This window comes from Phodopus roborovskii, unplaced genomic scaffold (assembly GCF_943737965.1).
Source record: "Phodopus roborovskii unplaced genomic scaffold, PHOROB, whole genome shotgun sequence".
Lineage (NCBI taxonomy): Eukaryota > Metazoa > Chordata > Mammalia > Rodentia > Cricetidae > Phodopus > Phodopus roborovskii.
Genome location: NW_026126409.1, coordinates 20,331,132 through 20,352,275, shown reverse-complemented (window position 1 = coordinate 20,352,275; position 21,144 = coordinate 20,331,132). Strand labels below are relative to the sequence as shown.

Below are 21,144 nucleotides of genomic sequence, written 5' to 3'. Positions count from 1 at the left end.
AGCTACTTGCTGTGTATGCTTCAAGAGTCTTCATGTAGGTTTTAGCATTGCACACTCAGTTGTTTTACATGGAAATATGAGAAGTTCACTCGTGAAGATCTCAAGAGATATAAAAGGAACCACATGTCTTCTGTTGCCTCCAGTTAGGTTCAAGGCAAGTTTTGGGTATTTGAAGACAACACTAATGGGCTAATTTCTGCATACTACCTCTTTTTTCTTGGTGTCTCTCTCTTTCTCCCTCTCCTCTGGTCCAACTCTGTACACAGCTTTAAGATTTGTCCAATATGTGAAAAGCTTGACAATAGATAACACTGACCTTTAGACTTTAGAATCAATATCCATGCAGTGATGGGGATCCTACAGAACAGGTTATGCAAATACTAGGTGCCTCTAGGTTTTGGGTTGGGTATCATAGAACCTTAAGCACAATTTTTAACTTAAATTCCTATGAAGTATGGAGGACATACTATTTGTGTTTTTACTAATTAATGAATGGTTGATAGCATGAAGCATATTGCACGCTGACTAGCTCGTTTTTGAAGATACCAAACTTCCAGAAATCCACTGTTTAATGTCCTTTATAGCAACATTTTGAAACAAGTGCACTGACATAAAATTTCAATTTAGGTATAAGGATGACCCTGATTATGTGGGAGCAACATATCATGGGATGGCCTGCAACCCAAAGTTTACAGCAGGAATCGCTCTGGTATGCCTTTTGTTGTCCCTGTCCCCTGAATGAACAGACAACAGATGTATTTATTGTATACGTTTGGCAAATTTTTTATAATAGTATTTTTAAGGCTTTTAATGTTATAACTTATAAAAGAGTTGGTACGGTTAGGGGAAACACCCCAAATTTGCAATTTTAACCAGTTCTGTGGTGCTAACTGTATTCACCTTATTGCAAAATAAGTCTCAAGATATGTTCACCTTTTAAAAATGAGTCTCTATATCAATCAAACAATCATCCCTCTGTCCTAGGTGATGCCATTCCATGTTCTGTTTCTACTGTTGTAACAACTTTGGGGTTTACATGTAAGTGGGATGGTTCAGTATGTCTTTGTAGGACAGAGTTATTGCAAGCAGTACAATGTACTTAAGGTTCTACCTATCTCATAATGCATGCATGATTTCCTTTTTAATGACTGAATTAATATACCTATTCTATCAACAGATCTTTCATTTATTCTTACCCTGCCGTTGTTATGCACCATGCTTCAATGCTCATGTTAGAGCAGATACCTCTCGGAAGCCCTGATATGGGTCAGCTTGCTGAATTATGTATCAGTCTTGTTGTTCATATTTTTGTGGGACTATAATATTGGTTTTGATAGAGGCTATACCAGTCTATAATCCTTTTGCCAACATATAATAACTGCATAGTCAATCAAACTTACTTTGTTTTGTTTTAGTTAACAGAGACAGGCTAATATGCACAATGCCACGTCTTCTCATTGATTTTGATTGTGTTTCTCAAGCTTCAAAGGATGCAATAACAGCTCATAAACTTGATAGACTTTGGCATATATTACCAGAGAAATAGCTATTCAAGTATTTAACTTATTTTTTTAAGTGGTTTTAAGTGCTTTGTTGTTGGGCTGTGGGAATTCTCTATATTATGGATATTAATTCTTTTGTCAAACATGTAGTCTGTAAATTTTTTTTTCTATTCTTGTGTGTGTTTGTCTTTACTTTGGTTTTATCATGACAATGAAACAGGGATGTTTGAGACAGTGGCAGAATTCTTTGCTCTCCCATCCTTCCAGGATATGATGGTGTCAGTCTTTCCCATTATCTTCTCTTTTATAGCTATGAATCTCTCACTTAGCTCTTGAATTTGTTTTCAGCCAGTTTTTATATACAGTAAATATAAAAATCTTCTTCATGTGGTTGTTCTGATTTTAATCCACTCTGCCAACCTCCACCTTTATTGGGGATTCAAAATAGTTTATGGTAGGAAAAGATTTCATGCTGCCAGTTTTGCTATCATATAGATTATTTTCCATTCTTCCTTAGGTATACACTATAGACTCTAGATGGTTTTACCCTTCCTGTCCTTAGTCACTGTCTTGTGTGTGTTAATAACTTTTGCTGATCTTCTTTAATTCTCTTTCATTACTACATATTCCATAGATTTTGTTGTTTACCAATGCACTTGACCAAAATATTAAATTTAAGTCAATTATAAGTAAAATTTTATTTAAATTTTAAAAGTCTCCTCAGAAAATTTCTAAAGTACAAATTGATGATTGCCAATTAACTCTTCATGATCTATGTTTTTCAAATAAAATAGTCACTAAGATTACTCTACTTCCTTAAATGTTTTCATGCTTGTTTGAATTCTATACAATAATATGCCATAAATGTAAGGTTTTATGCAGCAACTTCATTTTTCCTTTATGTCAGCTCCATTTGAACTAAAAGATGATTGCTTAAAAGTGAATACCACAATGTGCTCATTTTCTTTTACATTTGCATTCTTAAGAGTTTTGCTATTCCATATTCTTGAATTTGCATTGTTGTTTAGGTACCATTGCCAAATAAAGCCTGACAAAGCAAACAGGAAGAAGCAGCAGGAGGGGCAGGAGGGGCAGGAGGGGCAGGAGGGGGGGGGGGGGGGGGGGGGGGCAGGAGGGGCAGGAGGGGCAGGACGGGCAGGAGGGCTGACACACTAATTCTGTTCCTTTTATCTGCCTAGCACCCAAAGACTTTAACCATGGAGGGCTTTGCTGCTGTCCTGTCTCAGCTGCTAGGGATTAACCTGGGGTTAACATATGATGATGTCTACAACTGCTTCTGTCCTGGAAGCACATGCATAATGAACCCTTCAGCAATGTAAGGCTCTTTTCCAGGTCAGGTGTCTGTAGAGGCTTAGGAAATACTTGCAGTGTGTTCTGACGTCCACTTTGTCAAAGTATCACTCACTAAGAAGAGCTTAAATGAATGCATCCACAATTACTTAAAGCATATGGAAGAGAATGAGCTCAGGGTGTTACAGAAAACATGCTTGCCAGTTCTTAACAGTCAGCAGCCAGTATGCAGCTAGTATATGGAGTGAGTGGGGCCTGCCCGATGGGTTCTTTTGTCAATATGCTTCTATGGAAGAAATACAGCAATGCTGGAACAGAGAAGGCTCGATGGCTCAACAGACCCGTGGATAAGGAGATTTGGCTATGTACATTGGAGTAGAGGGAGATGAAAGGTTACAAAAAACAAAACAAAACAAACAAACAAACAACAACAACATCAAAAACTAGACACTACAAAAACTATAAGGAAGAGTACTGTAGGCTCCAGGGAAACAAAGTAAAGTGCAACCTGGCTAAAGAGTCAGATTCAGGGAAAGAATAAGGAGATTAGAGAGAGTTGTGGGGCCTGAGTGTTGGGTGAGAATGTTTGCGGGGCAGAAGGAAAATAATAATCCCTCATTCCCCGCCGGGGGGGGGTTTTATATGTGCCCGCCCGGGGGGGGGGGCGGGCCCCCGGGGGGGGGGGAAACCCCCTCTGGGGGGGGGAGGGGGGTCCCCCAACCATCCCTGGGAGTTTATTAACACTGTGAAATAAGGCCATTGGAGTGTCACTCACCAGCTCTTGGCTATCACAATTCACTACTAAATATTGAGATATTCCAAATGGTTTTATTTGTTGCATCTGGCTTATTATTAGTTGTCTGTTAGGCTTTTCAATCAATTGGTTAAAATAAACTGTACAGATTGGATCTCAAGAACAAGTGTTCTAGAATGTACAAACCTTCAGCCGATGGGAGAGAATTAAAATTATGGACAGATGGTGTTGAAAGAAATTATGAGGTGAAAAGAGAAGTTATGGGAAGGGGGTTGCTGAAGGTCATGGAGGAAGAAAAGTGTGTGTGTGTGTGTGTGTGTGTGTGTGTGTGTGATGAAGGAAGGAGACTATAGAAGCAAATATGTCCAACCAGAAGTGTTGGTTTCAATCTTCCCAGAGGCTTTCATGTGCCAGAGAGGGAAAAACTAGGGGGAAATGCCCTCTCCACTACATGGCAGAGGGGAGTGTGGCAGCTAGTCCTACCCTCATACTGCATTGAAGCTTCTTGTAGTGATAATTCTGTTGAAACTAATGCAGGGCTATCATGTCTGCCCTGAAGCTGAGGCATCAGGCACTTGACCTCCCACTACTTTCTGTATATTGATCCTTGCAAATTGCAACAGAAAGAAATGCACTGCTTTGGTTATAACTGTCTTGCATTAAAACTAGAGATGCCTCTCTCTTCCTTGGCTCTCCTTTAAAGTGAATATTCGGGAATTCATACATGTTACTTGGGTCACAGTTGCATTTTATTTATCTGAGGGTTATTAACTTATTTTTAGACGTTCCCAGGGCATAAAGGTTTTTAGCAGTTGCAGCATGGATGCATTCAAACAGCTGGCTTCACAGCCTGACCTAGACTGCCTCAAGAAGAAACCAGAGTCAGAGTTTATCGCTCTAAACCAAACCAAATTGCTGTGTGGCAACAACAAATTGGAGGCTCCAGAGGAGTGTGACTGTGGCCCACCAGAGGTTAGTCACACTGTCCCAGCTCATCCCAACACTTGGTCTATGTATCATGTACACCCTTGTAGATTTATATATGATGGAAAAGGGGAGGACATCATTTTAAAACAGGCACTGATGATTTGTAGAACACGTGATGCTTGTCTTTCTGGGTCTAGATTACCTCACGACTAATCAAAGTGCAGAGTTGTTGGGGCCAGTCCCAATGGCTACATTTATGGAACACGACCGCAACTAAGGCTCGGGGGACATGGAAGAGAGGGTAAAAAGATTGTAGGAGCCAGAGGATCGGGGAGTTTGCAGTGAGATTGTGTCCCCTGTGATATAGGAGTTGTATCCATAAAGCCTTGCCAACATAACCGCCTAAACATTTGCTGAATGAGAAGGGCAACAATGAACACGATAAAGCAAAAGGGAAAAAGCCCTGGAGGCCTCAGCCATACACACCGCTCTGCCTATAACTAAGGGATGCTGGGGCGGGGGGGGGGGGCATAATCTTCCTCAGGGAGGAACACAGCAACTGATTATCCAACACCAATATCCAGCCCTGAAAACATACATGTAAGTAACATTCCATACACAGGGCAAGCGATATTTAAGAATATATATTTATGTATATATGTGTATATACATATATGCATATGACAAATAATGTATATACATATATATGCATTTAATAACAGTTAAAGACCATGAGATAAAAGAGAGCAAGGAGGGGTACAATGGGAGGCATTGGAAGGAGGGAAGGAATGGATAAATGTTGTAATTATAATCTCAGAATAATTTATCTTTCAAAACATATGTGGGAGTTTTTATTTATTTATTTTTTACTAGCGTATGTTTCATTATCTAAGACAAATTTTCACGTGCAAACTTATTTTGATAACATTCTTACCTTCTTTCAAATTCCTCCAGATCAGGGTTCTCAACCTTCTTAGTGCTGCAGCCCTTTAATATAGTTCCTCATGTTGGGGTGACCCCCAAGTTGGGGTGACCCCCAATATTTTCAATGCTACTTCATAACTGTAGTTTTGCTACTGTTGTGGAGTGAAATGTGAACAGGGGTTTCGACTTCAGGTTAAGAACCACTCCTCCATATCCTCTCCTAATCCCAACCTACCCAACTTTAAGTTCTTTCTTCAAAATAAGTAAAAATGCAGTACAACAAAAAAGCCCCAAACCAAGGAAACAAAATAAAACCACATGCAAAATGAGAAAAAAAAACCATAAATATTTAGAAGACAATTTGATACTATATCCATCTGGCAAAATGGTAGTCATGGGTTCTCTCTTAGGGCCTATGACTTGCCCAGCATTGGCCTCAATCAGAAAGTAGCTGGCTATCCCTATAATGTTCATGCCACTATGTGTTTCTCATTAAGCCAAATGTTTTAGCTCTCAAGTTTTACAGGTAAGTAAGATGGCTAATGGCTGTTCATTCCCCAGAAGCCTGAATAGCACCTTATGAAAACTAGCCAGCAGGGAAGAGGTCAGCCTTGGGTCTTCCAGGTCTTATGATAAAAGTATGCGGTGTCTTCAGAAACAGGGTCCTTCCATCAGGTTCTATTGGTTAATGATCTGTATTGTGTGTGTGTGTGTGTGTGTGTGTGTGTGTGTGTGTGTGTGTGTGTATTGGATTCTATAAGACCCATTGACCAACAACTCAAAGGGGTTACTTCACACCTGGTAACTGGACATTTTGTTTGATAACCTATGGTATCTGAAAGAGGCATTATCCCTCTGTGTGGTATAACTGCATCTAGACTCACATGTATACATTAGGAAACTTTGAAAATAGCATATTTTAAAGTAATATATTAGTTGCTATTGTAATACTGGTCTTCCTGTGCTGGAAGCATTCTATAAGAAAGTATGTATTAAAGGTAATGAAATAATATAAATCCATAGGTATTGGAATGATCCAGTAAGTTTGAGGAATGCAGGTACTTTTTTCTTTCTGTCTTCCAGGATAATGGGTGTATACTATAAACTACTTCAGCAATTTTATGACAGCCACACCACCATTGTTTTTCATCATCTGGGTCATTTTATGTATTGTAACTTTTAATAAATAGAAGCTGTCAGAGTCAGGATAACTTTTCTCCCCGTATAGTATCTAATTACTTAGGATAATTTGTTGAAAAGACCACTTTTTTCAAATTAATATATCTTGGTGGCTTTAGGAAGAAACAATTGTCTACTTTGTAATTTTAATTTATATTCTGAACTAGTATAGGCTTTTGAATATTAATTGTGTGCTTTTCTTAGTTCCTGAATGAAGTTTTTTCTTTCTTATGGCCCCTGGTTAAGAAAGAACAATCAGAGCAAGTACCACAGTTGGCTGGGAAGAAGTGAGAAGGGAAGAGTGTGTTCAGGGAGCCTAGAATATTCTCAGTAGAAAAGGCAAGGAGGGAACTGTAAGCAATAGAACTGGTGAATATGGATACTAAGGGACCGCTCTTCCCTCACAGGTAGGTCCCAGCTGCCAAGCGCCTGTGCATAGTGTGTTTTGAGAAGGGAAAATATTGGATTAATCTGTAAAAGCTTGACAAAGGAGGTGTTTTGGGGTATACACTTTGATTTGGTCAGTTTGAATGTAAAAGCTGTTGTAAAAAGTGGTTGTAACTATGCCACTTATTTGAAGAAATTGGCAATAAACAAATATCCAAAGATGAAAGAAAACACACAGAAGCCTTGACCTAGCCTAGACACACAGGATGAAGTGAAACACCATAGTCCTCCCCCTCCCCCCCCCCGTCCACCCCATGGTCAGGGCTATAGGGACATGTGCATGTTAACCTGACTGGTGGAAGGCTCGTCATGAATACTGGTGTGTAGTGCCCTATGCAGTGACGTTGCCCACAGAGTCAACAGACACCAGACACTGTTAGCTCCACTACAATGTTAGGAAACCACATTTCTAAATATGGTCTGCTGTTGGCAGGGCTGTGACTATTAGGGGATGTCTGTTAACTAGTGAAGATTCATTTGGCAGCCCACAGCTGTCTTTGAAAGGAGAAAAAAATCATATATCTGATTTCTAACTCCTACATTTACCTTGACCATATCTTCTCTAGCACTGTACCCATCCAAATTGCTGTAACCCCGAGGATTGTACTCTGTTAAAGTCTTCGAAGTGTGGAACAGGGCCATGCTGTGACAAAAGGTCATGCAAGGTAAGCTTCAAGCACAGAACCTGTCAGGAGTCTTTAGGGTATTTCTTTCCTAGTTTTTGGAACCATCCTTCACAAGCTTTAATTTGCATTCTCTTCGGAGAGCTTTCTTTTCTTCTAAGTCTTAAAAGTTAGAATATGACCACTTGGAGCACCCTCTTTCCCCCCAGGAAATTTGTCATTCTTCCTTGGGGTAGATACTAAGCATAATTTCTAATTCCCACTTTGTCCTTAATTTCAGCCTGTGGGTCACTTTCTCACCTCTACTTTTTATCATGTTTCAATCTGTCCCAAAGACATCTCCAGCTGTGGTATATAGTATCATTTAAAATTGTAGTGTCATGAATTTTTCTTCATCCTATCTGAATGCAGTTCTTTATGACCAAATAGCACACAACAAAATGAGAACTAATGAGTTCTGTCTGACAAAGCAGCAATGGCAAATCCCATTATGAAGACCATTAAAACGGGATTGGGGCAGGTGAGCCAGCGGCAGACAGCTGATAAACTGAAAGCTCTGGCTGGGTGTCTTCTCTGAGTTCTGGTGGTTAGAACCATGTGTTTTCAAGGTTCCTGAACAGAAAGGCCCATGTAGGGCATTCACACCTGACGACAGATGTGTACTTCTCCTGCTAGAGCCCGTCTGAACTTCTATTGCTAAGTCAGCTCTTCCATACACCCCATCATTTCATAGAGAAACTCCAGAGTGCTTGTCACTAGGAAGAGCCTGATGGAGAACAGCTAAATAGACTGGATGAGTCCAAACTCACTCTGTCAGATACCACAAGCTAGAAGCAGATCCCTGCTCACAGCCATTCTGCCTTATCTTCTTGTCTTTGCTGACTCGGAGTGGAGGAGGCCCTATTCTCTCCTCTGTGTTCTTACGAATAGGTGAGGGTCTGCCAGACCTTGTCCAAAAGTTGAGAGATTTGATCCAAGTGTTTTCCTTAAGGCTTTCTGTTTAGACACAAGTGTACACACAAAGCTATGATGGATATCAATAGAAGCAGCTGCTTCACCCACAGGCACTCGTGAGAAAGATGTTTGGAGCCAACACCTAGACACTCTTACAGGCCACTCTGAATGCAACTGTCACCACATTACAGTTTTGTTCCCCTGGTGTGTACACAAGAAAAGATAATGAATCCTTGAGTGGTATCTTCGCTCTGGGTGTATTTTGGGAATCTGATTTCTTGACGATTCTCAAACAAGCTCTCTTCCTATGTTGGAGAGATCCACCTATGCATCTTTTTCTTTTTTTCAGTTTTTTAAAGAAACTGAGTTTTAGTCCATATGGCATGAGCTTTCAAAGGTGTAGAGAAATCTTCTTTTTGCCTAACTCCCAGGAAGAGGAGAACCGAGTTACCCTGACAAAAGCTAGCCTGTTCTTTGTCTCTCAGATAGCCGAAAGGGGGCGCCCTTGTAGAAGAAGTAAAGACCTGTGTGACTTCCCTGAGTTCTGCAATGGATTATCTGAATACTGCGTGCCAGACACAAAAGCTGCTGATTTAGAACCCTGCAACAACAGGACTGCCTATTGCTATGGTGGGATTTGCCGAGACCTGGATAGGCAGTGCATGGATTTATTTGGAAAACGTACGAAATGTACCTTGTTTTTTTTTTTTTGTTCTTGGTGGGGAAGCTTCCCCCCCCCCTTTTAAAGCCACAAATCTATCCTGTAGCTTTATTATAAAATATTGATCTACATCCATATTTGAAAATCAAAGCAAAGCAAATCCTTTCCATGTCAAAAGACTATAACACTGAAAATATGAGGTAGGGTTGAGGCTATTGATGGGAGAAGAGTGGTGAAGTATGGCTTTGGGGAGAGGAGAGTGGCTTTTTCCTTAACACTATACCTCCCCCCACTTTAATAGTTAGTTTGTGATTGATTCTTGTCTACTGCTTGTATTTATACTTCAAGACACTGACTATCTCACTATAAATGTCCTACACTTTCAAGTATTGCAAATTACTTTTTGGCTTTTGACATGACAAAGTTGGAATTATTATTATTTTTTTCTTCAGATGCTAAGGGTCCTAATTACTTGTGCATGCAAGAAGTGAATAATCAAAATGACAAATTCGGAAACTGTCATGGACGCTGTAATTACAGGTATGTACTCAGCAGATTGCACATTTTCCATGTGTGGTTTGTCAGTCTCAAGAGGTGCACCTAGTGTTTGCAGGCAGGTCATGTGTTGCCTCTTATAATATGTACATGATCTCAAGAGCTTGCTATTATGGTCTGCCTTAAGGTTTTGAATTATCCCTATATATTGAGTTATTACTGAACGAATGGATAAGACAGCTAAGTGACAATATACAACTTTTCTGTCTTGTATTGCCAGTGCTTTGCTTTGTGGGAAAGTGGCTTGCTATTGGAACCACGTAGAAATCATTCAAACAAAAAAATATGATCTCCAGTATACTTACATTGGAGGCCAGGTGTGTGTGTCCGCACACTTAAGAAACACTAAGGAAATTGATGAAAGCTATGTACATGATGGTACCATTTGTGGTAGTGGCAAGGTAAATACACTTCTATATGATGTTTGTGCATTGTGTGTTTATAACGGATTTGTGAATGCCTATGAATGTGAACATACGTATACATGAGTGTTATGTGATTTCTCTTGCTTTATCATAATAACAAAGTTTGATGGTGTGCAACTAAAGAAGATGTAACAATATCCATTTGTTTGTGTGCTAACCAGTAATTAATATATAAAAGAAAAATCTGAGTTGCTATTAGTCAAAGAAGTTTTAATTTTGTTAATATTTTTTCTTAGGAATTTGGCTATTGATACTTAAAGTTGTTTTCTCTCATTTGAATTTGTTAGGCTATGATCTGGTTCAGAAAAATTTATATAAACCATAAACAAAAAGAGTCTAAAAACATACTAAAAAAAAAATCACACCAAAATGTCAGGTTGTCAGAATAATGTGAATAATAGTAAAGAGAAATAAAAGAGTTAAGTGTTTAGTCAGGGATAATTATTTCATTACTAACAAAGAACATTATCACTTTTCTATTTTCATAATTCCCTAACACTCCCAAATACAATTACTGTAAAATGAATTTTCCTTCTAAAAGACACAATAATAAAAGCATAAGGTTCAAGTGTCACTTAATTTTTTTCTTTTTGATGAAAATTCCCCAAAGTTTAACCAAGTGTTCAGATAAGTAAATTATGGGGCCTTAGAGCAAAAGTATAGGCCGAGGCTATACAAACAAACAAACAAAAAAACAAAACAAAATAAAAAAAAACAGAAGAACCTAAGTATTCCCACTAGACATTATTTTATTTTATTCAACAAAGGAATCTCAAATGACTGAGAGACACTTAGGTATTCAACATTCCTGGGAAAATGCAAATCAAAACAACTCTGAGATTCCATCTTACAGCTGTCAGAATGGCTAAAATCAGGAACACAAGTGACAGCTCATGCTGAAGGGAAAGTAGGGTAAGGGGACACAACTCCATTGCTGGTGGGAGCACAAACTTGTACAGCCACTTAGGAAGTCAGTGTGGTGGTTCCTCAGAAAACTGGGAATCCCTAACACAAGACCTAGCTATTCCACTCTTGGACATATATGTAAAGAATGCTCAATCATATCACAAGGATACTTGCTCAACCATGTGTTTATTTGTAATATCAAGAACCTGGAAATAGCCTAGATGTCCCTCTATCAAGGAATAGATAAAGAAAATGTGGTACATTTACACAGTGGAGTATTAGGTCACCAGGAAATTTGAAGCCAAATGGATAGAACTAGAAAAAAAAAAATCATCCTGAGTGAGGTAACTTAGACCAATAAAAATAAACATGGTATGAACTCACTCATAAGTGGATATTAGCTGTAAAATAAAGGGCAACTATGCTACAATCCACAGACCCAGAGAGACCAGGTAACAAAGTTACTTCATGGGGCAGGTGTGTGTGTGTGTAGGGGGGGGGGACCTAGGAAGACCCAGATCTTCCTAGGAAAGAGAAACAGAAGAGATTTTGTGAGTGGGCTGAGGGCAGGCAGGGATGGGAACATGAGCAATCATGTTGCGGGGTTCTGAGGGGAACTGCTGGGGAGCATTTGGGGGTTGGGAAGCCTGGGAGTAGAGGATTCTTCCAGGAGTCTATGGGGAGGTTGCCAGCTTAGATTCCTAGCCATAGTGGATAGGTAGCCTGAACTGGCAGTCACTATGACCAGATGGTTGTCTGACCCAAATGACATCTGTGAGACATCATCCAGTAACTGATGGAGGCAGATGCAGAGACCCACAGTTAAACATTAGGTGGAATTCTGTTGATAAGGAGAAAGGACTGCTAGAGTCAGGGGGTTCAAGGACACCATGGAATGGCTCACACAATCTACTAACCAGGGAGCCTGCATGGGACTGACCCAGGCATTCTGCATATTTGTTACAATTGTGTAGCTTGGTCCTCTTGTGGGACTCCCAAGAGAGGGGACATGGACTTACTGGCTTTTGAGACCCTATCCCTCATACTGTGTGGGTTAACTTGTCCAGCCTTAATCTGTGGGGAGGGGCTTAGTCTTACTGCCACTTGATATGCCATGTTTGATTAATAACCATGGGAGGCCTGCACTTTCCTGGATGGAGACAGAAGAGGAAGGGGCTTGGGGCAGGAGGGGGAATGGAGAGATGTGAGAGAGGGACTGGAAGGAGAGGATGGGGGAGGGAGGCTGCAGCTAGGATGTAAAATAAATAAATGAATAAAAAAAGAAAAACCAAGAGGAAAATGCAAATTAGTAAAAGACTTAAGATAGAAAAGGTTAAACAAACAAACAAAAAACCAGATAATCACAAAGGAGCATCCTGGTTCAAGAGTACCTTTAAAAACCAGAAATATTTAATATAAATATTGAAGTTATAAATACAAAACTGAAAATATAAACACAAAAAGTATATTTGGTTTTTATACATATGCTGTGGTCTCATCTGCTCTGTTAAATCTCAGAGTGACAAGCATGTTCTTTGTGGCTCCTATTAAGCCCTTTGGTCACACCTGAGGGTTTTAGTTATTTCCTTCCTGAGGTGAGCAGAAAGACTAAGCCTGAGACCCCTAGACACCCCTGCCAGGACAGGATGAATCTTTGATTTTCTGGGATCAAATAGATACTGTAAGAACACAGATACTGTAAAAACATAATGCTAATATTAATAACTTCAGATAATCTTCTTATCCCCCATAGTCCATCCCTCTTTCTTTTTGAAACACTTGTCCTATCCAAATCTAGCAGATGTATCTATACACACACATAAACAAACAAACAAATAAACAAAAAAACACAGCTTTTACCTCAAAGGGAATACATGGCAGTTTATTTTAAAGCCAACTTTGAGTGACCATGGTCCAGGAATCCCAGAGTTACCTCAGATTCCATGTTCCTACTTGGAGGTAGTCTCATGGAGGTTTTGTAGCAACAGAACAAATAAAGTAAAGAATTAAAGGAATTTTAAACTACATTGGAGAATACATCAGAGAGGTGTTCTTAGCTTTGAGGTCAGTGGAAGCTGGTTACCTGCCAAGTTAATAGATTTCAAAAGGGTTTTATCTGTTAGTTATGGGATGTTAGTTCCAACACAGAGATGGACAAGGATAGAGCTAGCCCAAGTCAAGACAAGGAGGCTCTAGGCCCGAAATTTCCCAATGTCTTCATATCACTGTAATTCTAATCAGCCAACCAGTTTCTTTCCAGTAATTCTCATCCACAGACGTAATGTCATAATTTAATTGATTTGTGGGATACCTAGTTGGTGTCAGAATGTTTGATGATACCAGAGAGAATACAACTTAAGCAGCAAAAGTTAGGAACTGATGAGACAAAGAGTACACGTTAGGAGCATTGATGTCTGACTTGTTTGTTGTTCAGTAAATATCAAATTAATGATGTATTGTCTTGTTACTTGAATTTCGGGGGTCCCTTTGTGGTTGTCCAATGATACAGGGTGAATCGGGCTCTCCACTTGGGGTTCTTAGTCTTGCTAGTAAACAAATTTAAGAAGGGCTCAGATGAAAGCTCAAGGTCAATTTTATTAGCATTGAAAAGAAAAACCTCAGGGCAGGCAAGCTGCAAGGAAGGAGGAAAAAAGCCATGCCATCTAAGCAAGATGGTCAGACACATGGTGGACAAGCAGCCCAGCAGAGAAGATGAAGCTTTACAGAAAGGGGGAAGCCAGTGTGTTAAGGAAAGCATGCTTAGAGGAGAGAAAAGAGAAAGGGAAATGCTAATTCACAAACGCAGGAAAACTTAAAACTCTACATGGCTGTAGCCCATATGTTCATGCACCAGGGGCTGGGACCCTGGGAAGGAAAAGTTCTATATCTCATTACAGGAAACCTGTTTCCTTCATGGACCTCAAGGCGAGTCCCAGTTCTTAGGGGTGATTCTCGGTCAAGCAATGGCCCCAGCCACCTGGAATGTTACTTCTCCACCTGGGCCAGAGACTCAATTATTCTCACCAGTTCTTTTTCTATTCTAATAGGAGTAGACTCTATGTATTTTTAATAGAGTAGTGTTAAACTGATTTTTAGATATTAAGAAATATAAAGTGGTATAGAAAAAAATCAAGACACAATGAATGCCAGTTATAGATTTGTCAAATAACTTAGTCTATGCAAAATATAAAATAATTTCCCTTTTTAAGCTTCAGTTTTGGAAATTCTTTTAATGAGACAGTTACAAAAAGGGCATTGGGAATTTTGGGATGTTAAGTTGAAGTGAACATAGGATCTGGAGATTTCTGACCAAGGGCTGAAGAGATAGCTCAGCGGTTAATGGTGCCTACGGCTCTTTGCCAGCACCGAACTTGCCGCTTCACAACTGTAACTTAAGGGCAGGGTGCCCCATACTTTTGGCCTCTGCAGACATTGTACTTAACTGCACACCACCCCACTCTCTCACATATACACATAAAACCGAGAGAGAGAGAGAGAGAGAGAGAGAGAGAGAGAGAGAGAGAGAGAGAGAGAGAGAGAGAGAGAAGAATCCCAGAGGGTACACAGCCAGTTAAGGCTTCGAAGAGACATCAAGCTTGCTTGATTTGCAAAAATAAGCAAGCTATAACTTGGAGGTAATTTTTAAAATAAGTGCCTATGATAGAAAAGTTAAGCTAAAATAAGCAGAAGCAGTCAGCTAACTTGCCATCATCTGACTAAGGATATCCCAAAGCATAGAACAAATAAGGAAACTAGAGAGCTTCATTCAGCCTATCAAATCCAGTATTTCTTTGTCCTTCCTTCTGTGTCCACCCATAAAAGCCCCCCTCTGTCCTTCTTCCCTGCAACTTCTGAGTCTCTTCTGGTGTGGAGTTGCCCGGTTCACAAGTCCACAAATTTCACCTTTTACTCACACTACACTTCATTTAATTGTGCCTCGGTTTATCCCTCTAACAAAGACCGTTTGTCCCACGTGAAACACTCCATCAGCTCATTTGAGAAAAGTCAGCCTCTCACCTTAGAAAATGCATCAAAAGACATTGAAAGTCAGTTAAACTTTGGGTAGGGAAATACCAACGTGAGTGCAGAGTCCACATTAGTACCAACTGCGTATTTGCTACCAGAAGCTATTGCATCCTCCTAACCTGGGAGGTATGTTTATATAATCCTGAGCTCATAGATGATATAACCTGATCTATGGAGGGTTCCACAATTCACTCTGGGCTAAAACAAAAGGTGAGAGAGTATCTTTAGCAGTGGGGGGAAAATGTGAGCAATGAGCTCTGGTTTTAGCACAAGTTGGCTGTGTTTGTTCTTATAACAATTCATTGCTGTGAATGTGGGTAACTGTTTTGGGGGGAAAACTGCATCTTATTTTCAAAATACAAACCCTATGAAGTATGCATGTACACCCTTGTTTTCATTAGAATGACTAGACAATGTTATGAAATGTAAATCAACCCACTCTACATATGCTATCCCTGTACCTAAGTTTTGTACAGCTAGATTCTGCACTTGAACTTTCTGCTGTTGCTTAACTTCAGCACTTTTAGCTTTACTATGCTTTTCAGGCTTGTATCCGAGGGCAGTGCTTGCGTGTGCATGCCTACAGAGGAACTTTAGCGTGTGACTCCGATGATAAGTGCCAAGGACAAGGGGTATGTAGCCATTTTGTTTTTCATTTAATATGATAATTTCAATTTACTTTTCCAGGATCACCAGGTTCAGAATTATTTGATGTGGAAATTCCCTCCAGAAAATTTCAGTTAAATGAGGAATGTAGGCTGTACTATTGACACAGGCATACACGATTTGTATGCACCATTAGACTGTCACAGATCAACTGAACAAAGAAGCTCTGAAATATATATTGTCGCCACGTTTGGTTATTAGCATAGAACTGAATATTATCAAGCACCACACATATATGTCACACCCATGAATCTGTGTGCTTTCTGGGAATGTAGGTGCTCAGACACTTTGTTCGTTTTAATGTATACATTACTTCTCATCTGACATTTAAGACATCAGAGTTTCCTATCTACTCAGATTAGGTTTGTCTTTCAATGACCTCAGTTAATTGCCATTGTAAATTCACACACTGATAGCCTTCAAATAACATGTAACTATTAGGAATACTGAAAAAAACCCAGTTATTATTGTACATTCAAATTACTCCATTTCCCCAAATTATAGGCAATGAAATCTAATGAGCCAAATATAGGTAACATTTCCATTCTTTTTAAGAGTGTTTTGTACCCGCACAGCCTATCCCTCATATTCCGGTGAGACTGTTTTATGTCTTGCAATTGTTAATGACATCTTCCTAGTCACATGTGTTTCAGTTCTATCTTCCAAGCTATTGTGAAATTATGTGGTGAGTTATGGGAGTTGGGACGTTTTCCGACCATGCATTTGCTTAAAATGTGCCAGCAGGTGTCTTCTTCAAAACCCGTGCTCTTTATAACAATCTAATTAGAATTTTAGTTTAACTCATTTCACTCTCTGTGGGGCTGACTGTGAAGTCCCCCCTCTGCTCCTGACCTTCTTTTTTATTTTTGCAAGAGTCTTCTGTATGAGTTAATATTTGCCTTTGGCCCACTGGCTCCTTCCAAGTATTTTCTTTCATCTTCCATAGAAGTTTTCTCCCATCACAGCTTGTTTTATAAGTCTAAGATAGTAATACATTGTGATCACCACCAATTTACATTCTTCATCTTTCTAACAAGTCATTTCAATTATATCAAGAACAATATAACTTGGATTTAGAACCATGACCGACAAATAGGATTTTGCACATTTATCCAATCATTACTGTTTTTACTTTCATATTAAAACTACTTAAAGTAAACTACAATAGTTGATTAATTTACATGTCCTAATTATGGATAATAAATGACCTTTCTACTTATACATATATAAGCACTTGGGTTGCTCGGTGTTCATTTGGATCTGCTTTTAGATTTGCAACAATCTAAATAACTGCCACTGTGAAGCTGGCTTTGCCCCTCCAGAGTGCGACATGACACCTTCATCTCCAGGAGGGAGCCTGGACGATGGATTTTGGCTGCCCATGGGTAAGTGTCCAGAGCAGGGCCTGCACATGTGTAAGTACACGCCATCTCAGCAGCTCGCTGAGGCCGTTGAAGATTTGACGTTTCAGGAGCAGAACTGAGAAGTTGATATTTCTACTGGGCTTTACTTCATTTAGATCCACAGATCTAGAAGTGTGAATATTTAACAAACCTTCTTCCTCTGATTTTGTTGTGGCTTGCAGAACATGCATTTCGGAAATGAGGAGAACTTATACAGTCTGTATTGACCCAGGGAGTTATATATGAAAATGTGATGAGTTGCATGTTTAAATGTTTAAAAACTGTGTGTGAGTGTGTGTGTGTGTGTGTGTGTGAGTGTGTGTGTGTGTGTGACAGAGAGACAGAGAGAGAGAGAGAGAGAGAAAGAGAGGGGGGAGTGAGTTTGGGGGTGCCTGGGATAAATGAGATTCCCTGGAGCTGGAGTTACAGGCCTAATGTGAGTGGCCCAATGTTGGAGCTGAGAAGCAAATTCAGGTCCTCTAGGAGAGCATTAGCTACTTAACTACTGAGGCATCTCTCCAGTCCTGGCATGTTTTAAATTAATTGTTCTGTTTAATGTGAAAGTACCCAAATCTTCTATGCCCTCTGATGGTGAATATCATGTGCCACTGAAAGATTTTTAAATGGTGTTGGTGGAAAGCCATGAAAACCACTGCCCATTTGATTTTATCATGCCTGTTCTGTACAGTTATGACTTTATGCTGCCACATACACTTGCTGTATGGAGTCAAGTATGCCAATGTAACCATTTTATTTATAACTAATTTTGTGTATAAGTAACTTTCTATAGTAGCTTGGTGCAAAAGGAGCTACAGACTGGGAGGTTAAAGTAAGAAAAATATCTTAGGAAAGCTGCTAAAATGCATTCCTTCAACCCAGTAGGATGGATTTTTTTTCTTAGTAGATGAACTAGAGAAAGATTTACTTTCTTAATTTAAGGAAATTTACTTTCTTAATTTATTTAGTTGAAATAATTACATTAATTATTACAATGTTGTCCTATATTATAGTTTTACAATTTAATCTATTAATTTATCTTAATCATCATTTATGTCAGTTTCAATTCTAGATTTAGCAAATCAAATCTTATTCTTACTGATTTTATTTTTCTTCAATTCTTATGTATAGGTATTTAAGGCTATAGCTATACAGATAAAGATTTCTTAGATATGTAAGACTTTAAATACCAAAGTGCATATGATTTTTGATATAGCATATCTTTAAACATTTGTAAAAAAAAAATTGTGTGGTGTATGTGCACACACATGTTTGTAAACATTCATGCATAGACCAGAGCAGGGCATTGGGCCTGTTGTTCTCCACCTCATCTTTTGGGATGGGGACGTTCACTGAGCCTGAAGCTCCCTCCATTTTGGCTAGGCTGGTTGGCCAATCTCTGCCTACCAATGCTGGGCCACCTTCTTTTTACTTGGCTTCTTTTTATTGTAAGCAACTAAACCCAAGAAGCCCCAAGTGCTGGAATATTGACTGATCTTGTACAGGTTTTGTGCAGGTAATCATAGACACAGCGGGTTATTCCAGGCCCAGAAGAGGGCACCACATGACACTCTTCCCATCCTCTGGCCTCTGGCTCTACCATTCCTTCTGCCAGGTCTTCTGAGGGTTAGGGGCGGGTCTTGATATCTTCTGAGGGTTAGGGGCGGGTCTTGATATAGACATCCCTTTTAGAACTAGGAACTAACTCAACAGCTATTTACTGTCCAGCTTCTTGGCTTCATTGATCACTCTCATGTTTCTTTTGTGTTGTTTCCTTGGGAATTTATCTAATGCACACTCACAAGACTCCATCACTAAGGAATTAGTAATATGATTTCCACACCTGGAGTTTTCATGTTTCCTCATGATTCCGTGTTGAGAATCATAAGGATATAGGCCTTTTGATTGGGATTTTTTAACCACCCACATTGAGAGAATGGAGTTGAAAAGGCTCAGAAACAGAACATGTATGAAACAACTGAATGATTTTAAAACTACAAACAATTAAATACAAGGGTGAAGATTTTTGAAACAACAAAATAAGAGTACAGTTTAAAAAAAAAACAAACAAACCATAGCTTCAGGCATCATCATTTTCTTGCTAAAATTTGTGTTGTTTATCTATCTGGTTTAAGAGACCCAATATTTTCATGCAAAAGAATGTTTGAATTCATTTACTGCACATAAGAATTATTTTAAAATGAACCAACAGTATATAACAGTAAAACCGAGAAGTCATAGAGGACAAAACAAAGTAATTCAGATCACTCACTGTCTGCGTCAATCAGAGTTTTTGAAATTAAATGGCATTTTCACATTTTCAGATAGAAGCACACCTTTGGTTGTCCAGCAACGTGGTACTCGCTTTAAAAAGGGACTTCTGATCAGTTTCTATGTTTTTCTACCTTTCCTCATCATGTTTGCCATCTTTGTTGTTAAACGGAATATCACAAAGGGATTCTGGCAGAAGGAAGAGGCTGTAAGTGGAGGGTAGGTATACGTGTTAATATATAAAAATACCTTATGGAGGTATCTGAACCCAGTTAAGTAATATAAATATGGCTTTTTGGATGAATGTTGATTGTAAAAATTGCTAGAACTACTAAGCATAAGGTTTTCAGGATATACCAAAGCTTATTCCAATTTTCATGTCCCGGAGCAATCCAGTAAATCCTCAAGACCTTTCAATGAAAAATTTCTAGGCAACCCAAGTATCCCCACGATGCAAGTCCTTTTTATACCCAGAGGCTCAATAGAGACAAATTGGGAGCAGATCTGCAAATAGCATACTTAGAAGGCAAGAACAAGGCAGAGCAAGGCCAGGGGCACTGCTATAGAATGTGAATGCATTAATTATTACTAGTGTGTTTCTAAACTGCAATTAAAGGTGTTGTGTAGCTTTTGTCTCAGTCATAATATGAGTGCAAGCCACACTGTTTAGTGGGGATTCAGGGAAATCAGAATGCTGAAGCGAGGTTAAACAGGGAGTCTTGTAGTCCTGTCCTGTAAGAAAACAATGATTCCTAATTTCCAGTACCATCTCTAGTTCTCTGATTAGGTAAGGAGGTAGCAGCAACTAGTTAAATTCAGGGCAATGTTCCTGATGATTTATGTAGACATCTACAAAATAATCAAATTGTTTGAGTCACCAAATTACATGACAATTGCCATAAAGAATCCTGTATGTGCTGTTGGGACATTTTGGGAAAATCTGGATAATTACCAGAAATTTTGACTGCAGACAAAACCTTGTCAAAGCAGCATAAGATTTACAAATTACGTGGCTTCAGGTTAGCAAGAGGCCAAACTGAAATGGAGTTGAGGTACAGAGCGTGGCTCTTAAGCACCCCATGGATGGTGATTGCTGCACCTGCCCTTGACTGACACATTGGTGCCAATCTTTGTTTCCCTTTTCAAACAGATTACCAAACTCCTATCCATGCTCACAACCTTTTAGGACATACTCTCCAGACGGAGCAGTAAAGAAGTTTGCAAAAATTGCCTAAAGTGACCTGTGTTCTACTTGGATTGATGGTCCCTAGTTATGTGTTCAAACCTGATGCCACCATTCGTGGCCCAGAAGGACCTTGAACACTATAACGACATGCCTAGTGCTTTATCCTTGTTGTGCCCAAGTTTTGAAGAACCCTAGTGACTACCAAGGAGACAGACTCACCAAACTGCAAACATAAGGCTTTATTGTTTAATCCTACCAGTAGGGATTCTGTCTGGCAGGCTGGTGAAACAGCTTCCAGAAGGAACAAAGAAAAAAAAAATCACAAGATACATCAGTAGGTATGGGTCAGATCCTGATTGGTTGACATTTGTGGAATAATTAGGGGAAATTCCCAGAGTCAGGGCAGCTGGTTTGTTAGCATTTTTGA

The 21,144-nt window shown here is 39.4% G+C and overlaps 1 protein-coding gene across 1 annotated transcript in view; it reads left to right on the top strand.

The window, feature by feature from the left end:
* LOC127220281 (A disintegrin and metallopeptidase domain 3) overlaps positions 1-20,766 on the top strand; it is a 37,032-nt gene extending 16,266 nt beyond the window's left edge. Inside the window, exons 10-20 of the mRNA XM_051182042.1 lie at positions 628-709; positions 2,702-2,838; positions 4,350-4,539; positions 7,611-7,709; positions 9,107-9,302; positions 9,735-9,822; positions 10,058-10,238; positions 15,740-15,826; positions 17,131-17,245; positions 19,585-19,750; positions 20,682-20,766. Of these exons, the coding sequence (XP_051037999.1) occupies positions 628-709; positions 2,702-2,838; positions 4,350-4,539; positions 7,611-7,709; positions 9,107-9,302; positions 9,735-9,822; positions 10,058-10,238; positions 15,740-15,826; positions 17,131-17,245; positions 19,585-19,750; positions 20,682-20,766 (1,426 nt within the window). The remainder of the gene's footprint in view (positions 1-627; positions 710-2,701; positions 2,839-4,349; positions 4,540-7,610; positions 7,710-9,106; positions 9,303-9,734; positions 9,823-10,057; positions 10,239-15,739; positions 15,827-17,130; positions 17,246-19,584; positions 19,751-20,681) is intronic.
* Positions 20,767-21,144: the final 378 nt, after the last annotated feature.